This window comes from Callorhinus ursinus, unplaced genomic scaffold, assembly GCF_003265705.2.
Source record: "Callorhinus ursinus isolate GAN/ISIS: 27379988/994484 unplaced genomic scaffold, GSC_fseal_2.0 scaffold8, whole genome shotgun sequence".
NCBI classification, from domain to species: domain Eukaryota; kingdom Metazoa; phylum Chordata; class Mammalia; order Carnivora; family Otariidae; genus Callorhinus; species Callorhinus ursinus.
The window spans coordinates 51,744,319-51,763,441 of NW_027397070.1; the positions used below are offsets into that span (position 1 = coordinate 51,744,319).

Below are 19,123 nucleotides of genomic sequence, written 5' to 3' on the forward strand. Positions count from 1 at the left end.
ACACACACACACACACACACACACACACACACACACACACACACACACACACACACACACACCATTTGCCATGTATATGTAAGCTTAGAGCCTAAGGGTTTGTAAATAGTTTTAAAGTTAATAGAAAAGCAGTGCGGACTTTCATTAATATTAGTCCCCAGTATTGCCTGATTTATTTAAGGCACTTTCAACAAATCATTCAGCTTCTTATAGAATTTTCTTGAGAAGGTAAGGGGTGAGTTAGTATTTTACCATACTAAATAAGTACTTAAATATTTGTAAATATGTTTTCTAAGGAATCATTCTCCTAGAAAAAAAGAGATGGAAGAAATTCAAAGAAGGATAGGCCAAAAACCCAAAGAAACAAAAAAGTGTGGAAATTCTTTTCTCCATAAGCTCTGGAGACATTTAAGTACAACAGCACAAAAGACAGGCAGATTCTAGTATAAGTACTAGCCTGGCCAACTGCTGGCTGAATGAGCTATGTGCCTCCTTTATCTGTAAAATGAAAATAACAGTATTTATCTTGTAGAAATGATGCAAGGCATCAATGACATAGATTTAGAAGTGTTGGCACAGTGTTTGACACAAAAGCATTGTCTGGCACCATTAAGATCATTCGTTAACCAGCCAGGGTGTGATATTTTCTTCTCCTTTGATGCACAGACCATCACCCTTTGGGATCGATTTAGCAGAATCTTGACAGGAACTAACAAGTACTAAATCAGTACTTGTTAATAATTGAAACATAGTATTTGTGAGTTTTCAAGATCCCAGTCTGGGGAAATCCTCTCCAGTGATTCTTTACCTTCTGGAAAATCTTCCAGAGATGGGGGTGGGAGATGGCCCTAGAAGGGAGAACTACAGTTTCTTTCAATGATCTTCTATTAATACTTGGAACCTCAGAGATTTGTTTTACAGTCAATGTAAATGGTTTCAACCAGAAATGTATTATTGCTGAGCATCTGTTCCCAAATCTGTTGCACACTATAGTCATCCCTTAGAATATTGTTTTCACAACTGCCATTGTCATCAGGAGACAGAAGACAAGATGGAGAATGGGGTGTTATGGCCTGAATGTTTGTGTTCCTCCGTCCAAAATTAACAGGTTGAAATCCTAATCCCCAAAGTGATATCAGGAGATGGGGCCTTTAGCAGGTGATTGGCATGAGGACAGATCCATCATGAATGGGATGGTGCCCTTAGAAGAGATTCAAGAGTGTCCTATCTGCTCTTCTCCTGCTATGACCCAGGAAGTGGGCCAGATACTGAAGGCAGGTACTGAATCTGCCTTGATCTTAGACTTTCCTAGTCTCCAGAACTGGGAGAAATAAATGTTTCTAGTTTAAGCCACTCAGTCAACGGTAGTTTTGTTATAGCAGCCCAAATGGAAGACACGATTATTTATCCAAAGTCTGAAGCCTATCCAGGGGTGTGACTGATAAGAATAAGCAGATACACATAAAGGAAAGTGGTCTTGAAGCGATTACTTAAATTGCGACCCAAATGAAATTGGCCCGAACTGTAAGGTGACAGTTGACTCTGGAAATGTGGCAAAAACTCCCAAACTCAACACTGCAAAACATAACATACTTAGATGGTTTTCATTTTTCACGAGAAAACATAAGCTGTTCTTTCATCAGCCCCAGTGCTCATGGAGCCCAGAATTCAGACTCTGACAAAGGCACTAAGGGATATTTTCTGGAAGTGTTGCTTTTCATGGAGTCAACTGCAAAGGGGTTGGTATATGGAGACACACAAATTCCCCCCTTGTGGGAATAATTTACAAAATTTATAACACACACTTGGCTCATTTACTCTACCAAGTTTTTAGAAAACTTTGTCACAGAGTAAAATTTGGACACTTGAACTCAAAAATTAGACTTTATATTTGCATTTTTAAAATGTTTCCAAAGGGTGTCTATCTTTTTTTTTTTTTTTGAGGCTTTTGTAGATGCTTGACTCAAAGGAGACTGCTGAATCCTGAAGACTCATGCTTTGCATCTCTCTGGATAAACAGAACCAGCCACCTATTCATATTTCTTTTATCCTCCAAAGAAAATGATCTAGTCACTCAACGTCCATACATTCAGACAGAGACTGAAGTGACTACTTCACTTTCAGGGTCTTCTACTTTCCAGTTTTATTGCCATAAATTTGGAACTAAAATTAAGTTGCCAATTTTAGGTAAAATAGAGTGATAAAATTTAATGGTCATTAAAATTTCAAGCGGAATCGATTTTACTGAGCTTGGTTCCCTATTCTCCTGTGGCCTCTTGACATAGTAAATGGAACTGTGCAAATCTAACTGGCTGAGACCCTGCTTGACCCTAATACAGACTGCTAATGTTCTATTTCTGTGAAGACCTCATACCGAATTTAAGCTTGGTAAGCTTCTTTACCTTTTGAGAAAATAAGAGATTTTAATGGGCCATTAAGTCAGCTAGTCCTCAAAATGGCCAGTGTTGCCCAATACTCCATCCCCCATAATCACCCACGTTTTGCTTGGTTTATGTCATTGCTTACAACAGTTATTATTTTCTTTATCATATATCAGAAAAAGAAAGAGAGACATATGTGATTTGCCTACATTCTTGCCTCTTGGGAAGAATACATAGGAACGCGTTATGTTTGATTTCTAGAATTATGGAAGTTGCATTTTAATTCTCATGGGTCACCCTAGAGAGGAGCAGGATACTGCATTTAACTTCTAGTTTAATAAACAGTTCAATCATAATTTGTTAATTTATTCAAATCGGGACTTCTAAAAATGTACCTTAGTATCTCCCAAGCAAATCAGAATTTCTGGGGCAATTTAAGAATTGCTTTAATGAATCCTTCAGTTCTTCTAGAGAACCAGTGTTAGAACACAGCACCCAACTTCACCCTTACTTTCCCGTCTAAGTTAACTCTGGGATTTTTAGCAGCCCCATCTCTGCATTTGTACCCATAATCTCTAAAATCCCCAAATCACTACATGTTTTGAAAATACAGGCTCTGGGCATCTACAGTTAGAAGAAGAAGAAATGATTGACAGCAAAATTACGGAAATTATCCAGCTGGTCTCTTACTAGCCCAGCTTATCACATGGTTGTTTAGCAGGAGGACTGGCCATCTACAGGTACTACTGAGACGTTAATGCACGATCCTGCTAACCTCAACGAGGGCAATTTTTTTACCCATGTCAGCTTTTTGTCTTTGGTGTTTTTCTTGCCCAGTTTTTTTCCAAAAATGTATTTGCCAACTTTACACTGGAATTCTTTCTTGTAGTATAATACCCCTATATTAATATTTATTAGACTTCCAAAAGAACTAAGAAATTCGCGTTCTATTTTTCCCTTCAAACACCATGCTGTCATAGGTTACTCCATAAGTAGCTGAAATGAAGTAATGACTGAGGAAAATAATTATCTTCTCCTTCCGCTCATTTCAAATGCTTTTGCCTGAGCACTACTGAGGCAACAAAAACAAAATCAAACACCTGCCCTCACTCCCAAAACATTTCTAAAAAAATAAATCAAGTCCTTCAAATGGAAGGTTCCAGAAGCTACTTGGGAGAGAAATTAAATATAATTATGGGTTATCTGAAAAACAGCATGTCAGTAATGCCACTTTAATATCCTTCAAGGGTGTGTGTGTGTGTGTGTGTGTGTGTGTGTGTGTGTGTGTGTATTTTTTTATACCTTCTGGAATGTCTCAAAAAAATTATATTACTTAAAAAAAACCCCACAAACCCAATGTCTTTAATTAAATGAAGGATTTAGTTCATTTCTAATGAAAATACTGATAATGAAGAAAGTGTCCAGAAACACTGGTGACATTTATAGATCCTACAACTAAAATGTTTCCTTTTTTCTTCTTAAATAATGAGATTGATGTTCAAATTCAACCCATATAATCAATTTCATTATTGCCACAATGTACCTTTTTTCACTGTTTCATTACATTTAGTAGCTATCCAAAGATGTAACACTTCCTTTAGCATAATCTGGCCAAAATCTGAATTTAAAGTCATGGTTGCCCACGAAAGGAGCAAGGAGGGTCAGACAGAGGGAGAGGGTGACTCTGGGAGGGCACAGGGACATTTACCACTTTATCCCAGTATGCAGCGCAATGTCTGGTGTGCAGTAGGTGCAAATAAACAGTGTGTAGAATTAATATTTATGAAAGACCTGCCAGGTACCAAGGTTTGTTTCTGCATTTCTTATCCCAGTTAATCCTCTTAATAGTCCTATGAAGTATTATTACTGTCCCCAATTTATAGATATGGATAGTGCCTCAAAATGACCTGAATATGGCTTAGTAAAAGAGGAAAGTGAATAGGAAAAAATCATGTTCATAATCAAGTTTTATCTTATTTGAAATAAAATGAAAAGCGAGATGGCTGTAAGTCAGCAAAGTGTGGGGAGGGGGCATACGTGTTTTCCAGATATTCTGCTTAGTCAGTGTTGTAGGTAGCGTTTTGCAGCTTTTCATGACTAAGCATGATACTCTTCTGGTGTGATTTGCACTCCAGGGTTCACAAAGCAAGAAATTGATGAAAGGTGAACCAGGTAGGTTGGCGCTTCAGAAAATGAAAACAAAAAGCAACAGCAGCACCTACCATTACCACTTATCACAAGGAAGGTGACAGTCACTGAAATACTTTTCAACTAAAATGAGGAAAATGGATTACGTTTTGTGTCTATTTAAAATGTTTCAGCACCTGATCTCAGAGCGGATTAAAGAAGGGATTTGCTTGTTTCAATGTACCTCAAACCCATATGCCAATAGGACTCTGGTACCCTACCACACATTGAGAGTCAAAGATAACACTGTTTTTATGAAGAACAGCACACAGTGTAACTGCAAATGAATGTCACACACACACACACACACACACACACACACACACACACACACCTCAGCCAGACAATATTAAGCTCCAGTGAAGAATTTTGGTAATTACTAACTGTATTATAGAAATCACTGGCAAATATGTTTGTCTCCACTGTTTGTGACTCCTCTTAAAGATTGAAAATACTCTCCCCGCTGCTGCCTGCCTCCCTCACCACTATATCCTTTTCCTTTGCCACTGATACTACAGCTCAGGCCAAATCACTCACTTATTGACCTTTTGGTTCAATACTACATTCAAAGAAGGGGGGGGAACACAGCAGGATAGAGAGAAGGAGGGGGAGTGAAAGTACGCGCGCGCACGTGTGTGTGTGTGTGTGTGTGTGTGTGTGTGTGTGTGTGTGTGTACACAGGAATGCTAGAACTTAGGAGCCCTCCCCACCAAAAATTTTTAACAGAAAACGAACTCTAGGACAGGGATGGTTGCTGTTTTTTGATGCGTAGACCAGAAATAGGTGCCAAATCAGAGGCCGGTAGGTGGTATTCATTTGTTTATTTGATCAACAAAAATTTACCGAGTACCTATTATGGTGATGTGCTGTGCCAAATAGTATATCTTTGGGAACGTGAAAGACGAGAGTGGCTGCAGAGAGAGGTATGATAGGAAATTTATTGTATGGTAAATTTTAATTTTAAAATTTTAATTTAATTTTTAATTTTAAAACCGAAGCCCCTTAGCTAGGGGGATTCAAGGGTTTATTTACTCAGTTTTATTATTTTTCCCTTGAAATATGCTTTGCCACGCTTCCTGATGCTCTGCCCTCCTGACATTATTTTCTCTACGTCTTAGACGGCTTTGCAGGATTTCCATCCTTAGCTTGAAACTTAAGTGTGAGCGTTCCCTATGGTTCTGGCCTAACTTTTCATCTCTTTATTCTACATACTTCCCCCCAGGGGATCCTCATTGCTCCTACAACTTTTTTTTTTCTTTTTTTTTTTAAAGAAAGCTCTACATCCAACACGGGGCTTGAACTCACAACCTCAAGATCAAGAGCTGCACTCCCCACCTACTGAGTCAGCCAGGCGTCCCACTCTTATGACTTTCAGTATCATCTATATAATATGGAGACCAATCTGCAGACAACAAAATCCATGTCCAACTCACACGCCTTCTGAGCCCTAGACTCATGCATGAACCCCCTCTTGACATGCCACCCGGATGCTTCAAGGCACCCAAACTGAAAATATCAAAAAGTGAACTAATCAACTTCTCTTTCTCCCACTGACTAGCACAGCCACCCACGAAGCGGCCCGACCAAGAGACCCAGGAGCCATTCTTAGCCTCTTCCTACCTACCTTCTAACAACCAACCTCAGAAGTCCCATGGAATCTTAGATCTTAAAATACATTAAGAAACCACCCACTCCTCTTCATGCTCTCACTACCACCCAATCCAGGTCACTATCATCTCTTATCAAGATTCCCATAAACGTCGGCTTAAATGGTCTCCGGTTTTAATCTTACCTGCCCCCAGTTATTTTGGACTTTATAGCCAGTTAGTTACCTATTTAAAATAATGAAGATTTAACAATAACAATAAAAAATTTAAAATAATGAAGATTTGAGGGGCACCTCAGTGGCTCAGTCAGTTAAGCTGCTGTGTCAGGCTCCCTGCTCAGTGGGGAGCCTGCTTCTCCCTCTCCCTCTGCCCCTCCCCACCACCTCTCTCAAATAAAAAAATAGAATCTTTAAAAAAAAAACACGAAGATTTGATCATATTGTTCTCTTGCTTCAAACTCTTAACTGGTTTCCCATATACTAAGGGTAAAATCCTTAACTCTTTTACGAGGTCCTCTCTTTACCTTACAAACACTCCTGTCTTGCCTCTCCTCTCTCAGTGAGCAGTGATTCATTGTGACTCCTGTCACAAATGAGCAGGTAATACACTCTCAGTGCTACATTCCACCATACCAAGCTTCTTCCACTTCCTCAAACAGGAAACTGAGGTTCTTTTACCTCAGGTCTTCCCATCTCCTTCACATTGCCTACAACTGATCATTACTCCAAACTTGCCATGGCTAACTCCTGGTTATCATTTAAATATTGGCTTCCTTTGGGAAATCTACTTGATTTGCCACTCTACCCCAGCTCACCCTACCCACCACCTTCAACCTCCTACACTTCCACCCAACCTACCCTATATCTCCACCAAATAAAGGCAGGTGTTCTTATTTTATGTGACTTGTACGTGACTTAAAAATATTGTTTTTAAATATCTTATTATTATATAACAGATACTTTCCCAGGGCAGGAAGGCATCAGTAGAAGCAACTTGCCTTTGTATTCCTAGTGCTCAGTATGGTGAGTGCCCTGCACAGAAATGGTGCTCAACAAGTATTTGTTCAGTGAGTACGTGAAACATTTTTTACAGAGGAGGATGGGGAAACATCCTCAAGGAGGATGACACTAAATACAGAATGTCTGTTATACATAATTATATGATGATAATGAGTAAATAAAACTGACTCCAATTTGGATACATGGGGATTTGTTAACATTGTAAATTGGAATTAAATATTTAGCTCTCCCTCCTAGGATAATTTAATCCACACTAAACACTTCTGGAAGACAGTTTTATAATTTTATATTACAGATGAGAAAATAGGCACAGCAAAGTTAATTGAGTTACTCAAAGTTGCCCAGAAGCGGAGCCAGTATTAAAATTCAAAGTCATCAATTTCCAATCTTTTGCTATCATTTTTTTTTAAACTGTTTTGTCTTTGACTCCGTCCGCAAAGTTCTACTTTGTGACTGTAGAACTTCAACCTAAATACTTTTTTTTCAAAGATTTTATTTATTTACTTGACAGAGAGAGAGAGAGAGAGAGAGACAGAGAGGGAACACAAGCAGGGGGAAGAGCAGAGGGAGAAGGAGAAGCGGGCTTCCCGCTGAGCAGGGAGCTGGATGCGGGGCTTGATCGTGGGACCATGACCTGAGCCGAAGGCAGACACCTAGTGACTGAGCTACCCAGGTGCCCCTCAACCTAAATAACAGTCTTCTCAAAACTATCACCTGTGATATTTATAATATGAATACACAAATTCAGGAATATAGGTCTTTTCAATGAATTTTCCTTTAGTGTTAAAATGAAAGGTTTTCTGTGATGTGTCTCTGCACTCTTGTGCACTCTCAGAGGTGTTAGTTTCTTTGTTCTTAATAGACTGTTACTATGAGGTACTAATTGTCACTACAAAGTGCCAGCATTGAACTTTCCTGCTGTTGGACATCATACTCGATACTCTACATCTATAAATGCCCATAGTTAGTTGGCTGGTGCATTCTATTGCACTTGCTGGATATTTTGGTAGGAAATGCTGCCAGTTCGTAATAAATATTTGAGAAGCAACAGATTAAATTTAACAGGATTACTGATTCCACCATTCGTATTGTGAGAGAAGTAAACTCAAAAAGTTTGTGCTGTCATTTCAAAAGGCCATATATGTACTCTCTACTCAATGAATTTGTTTATATGTGTTATTCTGGCAAATACAATGCATAACCAAAGTGCCTCAAAAAGACTTCATTACCTTTTCAATATATACATTTAGTATACATGGAAGCTTTGCTTTTCATGACTCTGATATTAATTTCTCAGACAGGGTGAGTATACACTTGAGATTTTTCCTAGTCCCAGACAGGACCAACCAGGGCTGTTTCTTTTTAACCTGACTATAGCTCAAGATGTTAAAAAAAATTTAATCTGTACAGAACTGTGGCCAACACATGCCACTTTTATTAGGGATATAGAACTATCTTCTTCTTCTTCAAAAAAGAACTATCTTCTTCTTCTTCATTTTTAGATCAATAAAATAATTTTCTTTTAACAAATACACCATTAAACAGAAGAACCCCCAATTATAGAACATTTCCCCTGTTCTTTGGGTTTCACTTGACCCATTCTTCTTTCGCCAGAAGCAAACATCTTTACCTCTAAAGCATTCAAGCCAGCTCATTATATCACTCTTCAGTCGTGCCTTGCAGCTTCCAGGCCCAGGAAGAACTCTAAATGTCCAAAGTATTTACTGTTCTTAATCCCCAGCATGACGTTAAGTGAATTGGTTCTGTCATGTGAGTATAACTGATTATGTTTCCGCTAATATAGATACTTGAGCTACCCATCTGCAAGTTAGCCCAATGTAAAAGGTAGAGAGAACCACCTCTGTCAGATGCCAAGTAAACATCAATTGCTCATACCATGGAACTGTCAATTAAAATTCTAGAGTAATCTTTTAAACACAATTTTCCAGTCCAAGAACTATGTATAAATCCATAGTGAATTAAGAGGCATACAAGGTAAAGTCTTAAGCTCCATATATGTGTTAATATTCTTGGTTGGTTATTGGTAGATGACATTCATGGAGTCAGAATACTCTTGACTTTCACTCGAAATGTAGGTTCCATGAATTCATCCTCATTCATCAGCCCTGTTTTTGGGGAAATGACTTTGCAAAGACGTTGCTTTCATTTCTTAATGCTGTGGTTCCTATTAAGCTATACCAAGGTATAAAGGTTCCTTTCACGAGTAGCACAGGGGCTAACTTGGCTTCCCACTTTAGGAGATTATAAATATTCTCACACACTTCCAAAAGGAAGCAAATTCTAACTTGGGGCTTTAAAATTCTGACATGTTTTTCACTCCATTTGTCAGTGGTCTGAATGTGGCAACAATAAAGGCTAACAGAGTAAAAACAAATGTTTTTATCCCAAGGATACCTGCCCTATTGGAGAATTTACTTTACCTGCAGAGATTCCATTTCTTCATCTTTTCTGTGGGTCTCCTCCAGGAGATCTGTAAGAAGAAAGCAAAATGCCCATCAAGATAATGTGAAAATGAGTTGCCTCTCAGGGTCAAGCCCAATTCAGTCAGGAGCTTGTGAAAACTGATGCCTGGAAAGAGAATTTGATGTTTAAGTGCGAAAAGGAATGTAAAAGAAATGCCCTCTGATCCTAACTGAAGAGATGGGGCAGAGCTCTGGACTCTGCTAATCCTGAGCTAGCTGAGAAACCCTGGGAGGTCTGGACTCTGGTGGAGGTACCACAGAAGAAAGCCAACTAATTTACAAATCCAAAATCATATCAATATTTCAGGAATTTGGCCCACTGTTTATATAACTCTTAAGTAACACAAAATTTTCTTTAAAAAAAAAAGCTTATTTTTCTTTTTAATGAAAAATTAGAAACAAACCATTTGCTCTTAAAATAAGCTCCCAAGCCACGTTCCACCTCCAGAGTCAATTTTTATAACCAAATTAAAACATCCTGGAATAATGGGTGTTATTAATGGAAGTAGAACACCACCTTAACTGTAAAGTCATATTAATTATCATTTCACTCTGAGAAGGCGGGAAGCACTGAAGCTACATCTGACCAAGCGCTTGGCATTATCTCAGAGAAATGAGTGGCTGGAAGGGAAGACAGTCAACTGAAGAGAGTTCTGTCTAAATGCCTGCATATAGCCATGGTATCTCAGTGCTCTACATTAATTTACAAACTCGCTATAAAGGAAAATATATTTGGCAAGCAGAATTTTCTGCCTGCAGCTATACCACCCTGTGCTATGATCTTATTAGATCTCCCAAACTGAAAGAGGGCTGGGCTGAGTCAGAAGTTGGATGAAAACAGGCAAGAAACACCTACAGCAGTGCACATTAACATGAGCATTTGCCTTGCTCTGTGATTGATATAGCTTACCAAGAGGCCATGCTGCATAAAAGGAAAATATAACTTACAGAAATTCAATATGTATCTCAGAAAGGCAAATGCAAATGTTTTTAGCAAGTGCTGTACTACATACAGCAGGAAACAACACTATAGTGAGTAGCCAAGTCACAGTGCTGTCACAAATGAGCAGGCAGTACACTGAAACTTCAGGAGACCTGGCAGCTGGTATAACTGATGGGGAGACTGCATGGCTAATTCAGCTACAGAGGAGCTGCAAACAATCCCCTCAAGACACAATGTACTGGGATTCAGGAGAACAGGTGATTTTTGCTCTGCATCCCAGAGAGGTGCTGACTTTGGCTCCCAAACCTTCCCTAATCAGAGTTAGGTCAATAAAGCGAGGAGAAAGCCAAGGCATTAGGCGGCATTTTTAAAGGGGTCTTTGGTTGGCATAGCAGGTTCTCTAGCTATACAGAAACCAACCAATTTGGGGGGTGGCAGATTGTTTAAGTGCCTTCAAAAATTCCTCATCCTGAATGCTTACTCATGTGCATTGGGACACTGCAGCTGCTACCACGAGGAGGTCATACGCATCTACTTTCTACACCTCACATCTGGGCAGGCCTCCTGACTTGATTGGCTAAATAGAATAGAGCAGAATCTGTGCCCATCTGCCCTGAGAGTTCGAGGCCTTTCACATTTTCATTTTTCCACTTGGAACTCTCTCACCACCATAGAACAAGCCCAGGACAACCTGCTGGATGACAAGGGCCCAGGACTTTTCCCACCTGCAACACCCTGCTGCTTGCCTTAACTGGCAGCTAGCTAATGCCCAGAAGCATAGCTGTCCACTAGCCTGAGAAGGACTATGGATGACTCAGAAGGGGAGCTCGATAGAGATCAAACTGCCCAGTGAGCCCAGGGGCAACCCCAACTCACAGAATCATGATCTATAGACATGAAATTGAGGGATGGTTTGGTACCCAGCACTTGCAAACTTACAGCAGCCATTTGTCAACTGTACAAGAAGCATTCAGAATTTATTAGAAAGATATAAGAGTAACTAACAGATGCAAGGGAAAAGAAGATCCAGACTCTACAGAGAGTAACAACTGGTCTGGGACAGTAGGGATGTAAGGAGCATGAACTAATGGGCATTTTACCCTGGGTGCCTCTAGTCTTTGTGTGACTCTACTCCAGATGAAATTCCACAAACAAAAAAGTTAATGAGCCTTAGATCTCTTGCCTACTGCTTCGCTAGGGGAAAGGATGGAGCACTTCCACTGATAATCCCAAAGGGAGTAGATGAAGAACAGAAAGGATAGTTTCTAAATGAAAGATCAGGGAACTGATAAAAGAAGGAGGACTGGGTATCAGACAGGCTAAAAACAACAGTTTCAGTAAGTTGTGTCTTCAACACAACTCTCTTGAATATTCACAAGATAAAAGATCACTATTGTGTCCCTGGGTGAACCTGGCCATTTTGATTCACTACTTCTAGATATTAGAAGGTTCTCTGAGCTAGGCCCCTTGTAGTGAATTACACTGTTTAATGGTACACTGGACCTGGGGTAATGGATAGTAGGGTCCATCAACCACCAAAGAAAATTAATCTTGTTCCTCCAAACACCAAACACCTTAGCTAAAACACAGCAGATAAATAATGGGTATTGGATCTCTTGTATAATCAAACTCAGCTCACAGATTTAATAAAATTATAAATGTAAAGATATTCAGTCACCCTCAGAACTTCATAGAATTATTGCAATTTAAAAATTATGTTCTCAATTTTCTCCAAATACATAATAGAGGTTATGCTGCTTTTCCAACAAAGCTAATACCAATTGGAATGCTTGATTTTGGACAGCTGAACAACAACAACAAACAACAACAACAACAAAAACTACAAAGAGATTCCTACAGTTGGCATTTAAAATACAGAACCTCTAGACTTTTGGGAAAGATGGTGGAGTAGAACCCTAAGCTCACCTCATCCCATGGCTACAACTAGATAGTGCCCACATCAGTGTAAATAACCCAGAAGACTGGCAGAACAGACATTTCACAGCTAAATGTAGAGAAGAGGCCACGTGGAAAAGGATAAAAAGGGCAGAGATGCTGTTGGGAGCTAAAGAGACCCTCACCTGTCCTCAGGAGGGAAGGACAGCTTGAGCCTCACAGTGTGCACCCCAGGCACGGGGAACGCTCACAGGGAAGAGGAATCCTGTGACATTTGACTTTGAAAACCTAGCGCACAATGTCAGGAGTTCTCATAATCAGTGGCACTTAACACCTGGAACTTTAAAAATAATCATGCTGGGCTCTGGGAGAGCCAGGAGGGTGAGAGGAACTGAGTCTCCACCCTTAAAGGGACAGCACGACAAAGAGCCTTGCAGAGATACAGCACAGAAGCAACAGTCTGAAACATGCCTGGGACACATGGGAAAGAGATTTGTTTACTAATCACAGAGTGTGAGCTGAAGGGGCAGGGGTCATTGGGCGACATTCTCTAAGAATAAAAGAGCTGGTGGGCACCATTTCCCTTCCCCCAGCCCCCAACCTGGACACACACGGACACCTGTCAGAACCAGCGAGGTGCCAATGCTTGCCACCTAAATTGCTAACAGCATGCCCGGCAGACAGGAGCTGCCCCCCTCCAGCTAGGCTTCAGCTCAAGCCCCAAGTAGCTCCAGACTGGCCCACTAACAACACAGGGACCAAACCCTGTCCACAACAGGCAAAAATTGGTAGAATTTCTCTCCTTCTGAAGCCACAAGCTGATATTAGCCTGGTGCTTTCTAGGCTGTGTTTTCTACTATGCCGAAGGAACCTGTACAAGAGCAAAGCTCGTAAAGAAGAAAGCGGAGCCAAGAGACAGAGAAAGAGTAGGCTGAGGACAAGATCCACCCTTGCCTGAAGCCCACGTAACTCTTGAACTTCTAACTCTCCTCTCTCCCTCCCTCCATCTCTCTTTCTCTCCCCCTCTTCCTTCCTTTCGTATTTCCTTCCATCTTTCTCTTCCTCCCCTCCCTTCCTTTCCTTCTTGCTTGTACTTAAATTAGGTTTAGTTGGATTGCTGTCAGTTGTAAAAGTCTCTGGTTGTGTGGCTGTACTGACCTTTCTTATCTTTATTCGGAAACTTGGAGAACTCAGAATTGGCAAGAACGTTCTATTTTACAGTGAGCACTTCATTTGACAATAAACAAAGACATGAGGCTCCCAGAAGGCAAATGATCTGCTTGAGATTATTTAGTTAGTCTAAAGCCACAGCTACAGCCCTGCTCTCCTTGCAATCCTGGGGCAATCTTCCTGCCGTGTATATATCACATCATGCTCTCATTTGTACCACTGGTACTTAATTGTACCTTCCTTAATACTGTTATTTTTAAAAATGCACATGTTTGTATCCCTCTGATTTCCTTTAGAAATTCCCTGATGTCAACGATCAGGGCTCCGATGTCTTCATATCCATATCCTCCCTAACTACTACCTCTCTACCTTTGCTGCTTAACTTGGATCCCCAAAACTGTCTCCTCCTCTACATCACTGCTCTGTGCAATTGCTCACTTGTTAGGTCCCTTGTTCAAGCACACACATTTGGGATGATGAACAGGGTTATTAACCTGTGCTGATAAAATATGGCTGAGAAGCAACTACTCTGCTGCAACCACAAGAGGAGAGAATACAGGTGAGACTTCTGGACAGCCGAAGTGACAGATGCTGTGACAACAGAGTGTGATTAGCGCACCTCGTTCTAATGAGCAATCCTATTGTCCGGTTTTACCGGCTTTAGAATGAACGATCAGCACGGAAAAAGTGGAAGGGCTGCCCTGCTCCCTTGCTCACCACTGGCATGTTCCTGTTTTGCTTTATTATTCTCTGGTTTGCTGTTCAATACAAACAGCAATTCAACTGCCATGCAAATTGCTGAGGCTAAATGTGCTTCCATCAACATTAGTTAATGAAAGATTTTTTTTTTTCTTGGTGAAAAGGGCAGCAGTCCTGTGTATTTTCCTTGGATTGGCTCCAGCTCTTTTAAATGAGTTGATACTAACTCATTATGACATATAGTCATTAGAGGGGGAAAAAGTTCCATTTAAAAAAGCAGGCCATCATGGATGAGAATTGGAGAATCCGGTTGTGTTGTTTTGTTTTGTTCCACTTTGCATTTCTCTGGCACATTCAGAGTAATATATCATGACCATGTTTTTGGCTAAGACGGTCTTATACTACTTCCTTCAGAGTTTTTGCTCTAGTGGTCTGGCTGTTTAAGGAGCTTTGACACTTTTTTATGTTGATTCTGGTTCCTGGTAGCCAAGGGAGCAGATAGGTTGTTTGTTTATTTGCTTTTAAAAGGAGAATCATGTCCAGCTGTACATGAGCAACACATCTATCTAGCAACTTGACCCTTCACAAAAAGGTTGGAGATCAAGTTTAGAAAGGAGTAGACTTTTCTCCTTAACCTTTACTATAAAATATATCATCCATATTATAACTCCACCCAGCTGGTTATGGACAGAAAGTTATAGAAACAAGGGTTTCAGACCCAGCAACATTTATAACGGCAGCACTGGACAGAGGAGCATCGACAGCAGAATGTGGTGAATTAATGACTGCAGAGATTAGCTTCTGGCTCCTATACCTCACTTAGTAATCAGTGCTCCTGTTCGGAATTCCTCTATGTCCTGATATTTACCTAAAACAACAGAGAGTATAAATTCTCAAAAGAATGTAAGCTTTTTAAAAAGTAAACTTGTGTCATTCTTCTTTGTGGGTGGCAGTTGTGGTATAATAAAATTAATCATATAAAAGAGTACCTTACAACCCTTCAGAGGTCATAAATGATGGACCTAGCCTCCCATAGGTGTATACTAGACATGTGAGACACGAGCTACATGCTAAAGACCACGGCCAATTTCTCTTTTTCTTCTTTGGCTCCCCAGTTATTGGAATCATTGATGTTTTAGGGACAGAAGGGATCACTGAAATAACCTAATCCCAGGGTTTTCAATCTTTTATTTTTTAAAACAAGTAGAATTTTGTCTTACGAATGAAATCATACACACTTTCAAGTGTATACAGTATATAAATAAATATAGTAATTTAAAGAGCTAAAAGGAAGCTTCTTAGGTGAAAGCAGAAGAGAGGACCTGGGGGCCAGCCTGTTGGGACTTCATTCCTATCCTGGGATCAACCCCTGTGGTGCCACCATGGAGCTATAAAACTCCAAATTATGCTAATTGGAAACCACTGATCTAATCCAACCTCCTCACATTTTATAGATGAGGACTGAGTTCCCAAAGGGCAAAAGCCTCTGTCAATGTCACACAGTTAGTGAACAGAAGTGCATGAACCTGAGCCCAGGGCTCCTAAACTGAATCAGGGTTCAGTACTTTTTCTCACAAAAAATTGACTATCCTCCTTTGCTTTTCAAGATGTACTGAAATGACATATTATTCCAAACTCTATCATAAATGCTTATACATTGTCCAATGCCTCCCCAAACTGAAAGGAAACTTTGCTAAAGCAAACTGCATAACAACGATCTGGGAGAAAACCTATAGTTAACTGTTGTCCAAAATGAAATTCCTCAATCCTGGGAGAGGACATCAAGAGATGCGGTTTTGACGAAAAGCAAATACTTAGAACATTTGAAAAGGCAGTTGTTTTTGGCAAGGTGTGCTCATCACAAAATGTACAGAATATCTCACAAGATAAAACAACAACAAAAAATCTGTTTAAATCAACGGCTGATAGCTGAATAATTCCTCTGCTTAATATAATATTTATCAGCAAATGTTTGTTCTGTTCTGTTACACTACTATAGGTAAATAGGATAAACGAATAATAGGACTGTACCTTAGCCAAAATACCCTGAAAATAATCAAATGTGTTATTTTTAAATTAATATATGTAAAACACTTAAAATCATGTCTGGTACATAGTAAGAATCATATATACGTTAGCTGTTGTTATTATTTTAAAAATTACCCTTCAGTATGCCTGCTAAAGTCAGGAAAATGTGTGAAAAATAATCAATTGCATTTTAAAACAAGCAAAAAAAGCCCTCCAGCATACAGCTTTTAGACTTCATCTGTGATTGGTACCTACTTTATTTAGAACTCTGCCATATCTACTGCCACCCACTGGTACATATCTGGATATGAGTTAAGAGTTTTCTCATCAGGACTGACCACAGAAAACACACAGATTAAAATGAAGAACAACATTAAAAAAGTATGGCTATCCTCTGTGGTTTGTCTCAGACGCTGAAACAACATACTGGTCTACAGATGGAGCCCAAATAGTCCAATAAATGAAAGGTTTATAATCCACTGTCTGTCTTGGGTATGTGGTAAAACATCCAAATACAGGTACTCATGTTTTATTTGATGTCAATTCACTTTTGGTGAAACTTTCCATCTTGACAACTTTAGAGACTTAAAGCCTCTTCTCCGCAAAAGTGCTACCCTACAGAAAACAACACAATAATCTATCCCATTCCATCTCATTCTTGGCTCTGGCTTGGAAAAACACCAAGATGTAGAAAAAAATGTTCTGACTCAGCCACCTATTAAGACTTTTATCATTTTTATTAGCAACACAACAGAGAAAGAATATATTCTTTAGTAAATAAGTCACTGTTCTAAATTGGTCTGAGGGCTGTCTTGGCCAGTGGGACTACATGTCACAATTAGCAAAATGAGGAAGAGAAGTTTATAATCTATTGTAAACACCACTCCAAGAATAAGTTTCATATGCTCGTATCTAGCCATAAAATCATGCTTCTTTCTGCATATACTACCTCTAAAGAGTGTTCATGAAATAGAAGTTTCACTTTTATTTAAATTCCTCAGGTTGGAAGGCAGTTTATCTTAGACCCATTTTGGCTCTAGACTCATAAGGTGCAAGTGAGCACGTATTTTGGGGCTCATAGAAATCCTAGGTTTATGACTTGTTCTTCGATCATCTCCTGTTTGTGGAAGCTACAAAAGTTTGTGCGATTTCTTGATGCACCTACTACTCAACTGGGCATTTCAGACTCCTGGGTCTACCCTAAATCTACTCTAAACATCACAGACAAAGTTCTGAAAAACAAATATGAAGAACAAATCTTGAAAGCAGTGAGAGAGAAACAATACTTTAGTTATAGGGGGAAAACAATCAGAATGCTAGTGAATTTCTCATTAGAAACCATACAGGTCATAACACATTTTTTTAAATGCTGGAAGAAAAGAACCGACAACTCAGAATCCTGCAAAGCATTGAAAATATCCTTCAAGAACGAAGGTGAAATTGAGGCATTCTCAGGAAGAAAAATTAATTTGTTGTCAGCAGACCTACACTAAAACAGTGGCTATGGAAGTTATCTGAAAAAGAGAAGAAATGATTAAAAAAAAGGAATCTTAGAAGATGAGGAAGAAAGAACACAGTAATAAATAGTACATGTGTCTGCTGGCCCTTTGGATGTCTTCTTTGCAGAAATGTCTGTTCATGTCTTCTGCCCATTTCTTGATTGGATTATTTGTTCTTTGGGTGTTGAGTTTGATAAGTTCTTTATAGATTTTGGATACTAGCCCTTTATCTGATATGTCATTCGCAAATATCTTCTCCCATTCTGTTGGTTGTCTTTTGGTTTTGTTGACTGTTTCCTTTGCTGTGCAAAAGCTTTTTATCTTGATGAAGTCCTAATAGTAGGGGTGTGGGAAGATGGGTTAGCCTGGTGATGGGTATTAAAGAGGGCACATACTGAATGGAGCACTGGGTGTTGTATGCAAAAAATGAATCATGGAACACTACATCAAAAACTAATGATGTAATGTATGGTGATAAAATAAAATAAAAAAGAATAAAAATAAAAATAAATAAATAGATAAATCCAATAAAATTTCCTTCTTCTATTGATTTTTAAAATTATGTTTGATGTTGAGGGGCACCTGGGTGGCTTAGTCATTAAGCGTCTGCCTTTGGCTCAGGTCATGATCCCAGGGCCCTGGGATCGAGCCCCGCATCAGGCTCCCTGCTCCACGAGAAGCCTGCTTCTCCTCTCCCAATCTCCCTGCTTGTGTTCCCTCTCTCGCTGTGTATCTCTCTGTGAAATAAATAAAATCTTTAAAAAAAAATAAAAAATAAATAAAATTATGTTTGATGTTGAAACAAAAATTGAACACTATCTGACAAGGTTCTAAATGCATTTAGATGAAATATTTATTTTATATATATATATAGTATAAATATATTATATATATATATATTTCAATTTATTTATTTTTTTAAGTAGGCTGCATGTCCAACGTGGGGCTTTAACTCCCGACCCAGAGATCAAGAGTTGTATGCTATACCGACTAAGCCAGCCAGGGTGAAAGAAATTTGCTACACTTTAAACTGGTAAAATGACAATACCAGTAGACTGTGATGGCTGTGTATGTACAATGTAATGCTTAGAGCAACACTAAAAGAGCTACACAAAGAGATGCACTCAAAAACACAATTGATAAAATGGGATTCTAAAAAAACCCCTGTTCAAATAATCAACAGTAAGGGTGGAGGGTGGGGGGCGGGAAGC

At 39.4% G+C, this 19,123-nt stretch overlaps 1 protein-coding gene across 7 annotated transcripts in view; it reads right to left on the reverse strand.

Moving 5' to 3' along the window:
• Nucleotides 1–19,123, reverse strand: part of CEP128 (centrosomal protein 128) — a 390,388-nt gene that overhangs the window by 64,753 nt on the left and 306,512 nt on the right. For all 7 annotated transcript variants that reach the window (XM_025869528.2, XM_025869531.2, XM_025869529.2 and 4 more), the window contains one exon: nt 9,636–9,685. In XM_025869528.2, coding sequence (XP_025725313.1) covers nt 9,636–9,685 — 50 coding nt within the window. The remainder of the gene's footprint in view (nt 1–9,635; nt 9,686–19,123) is intronic.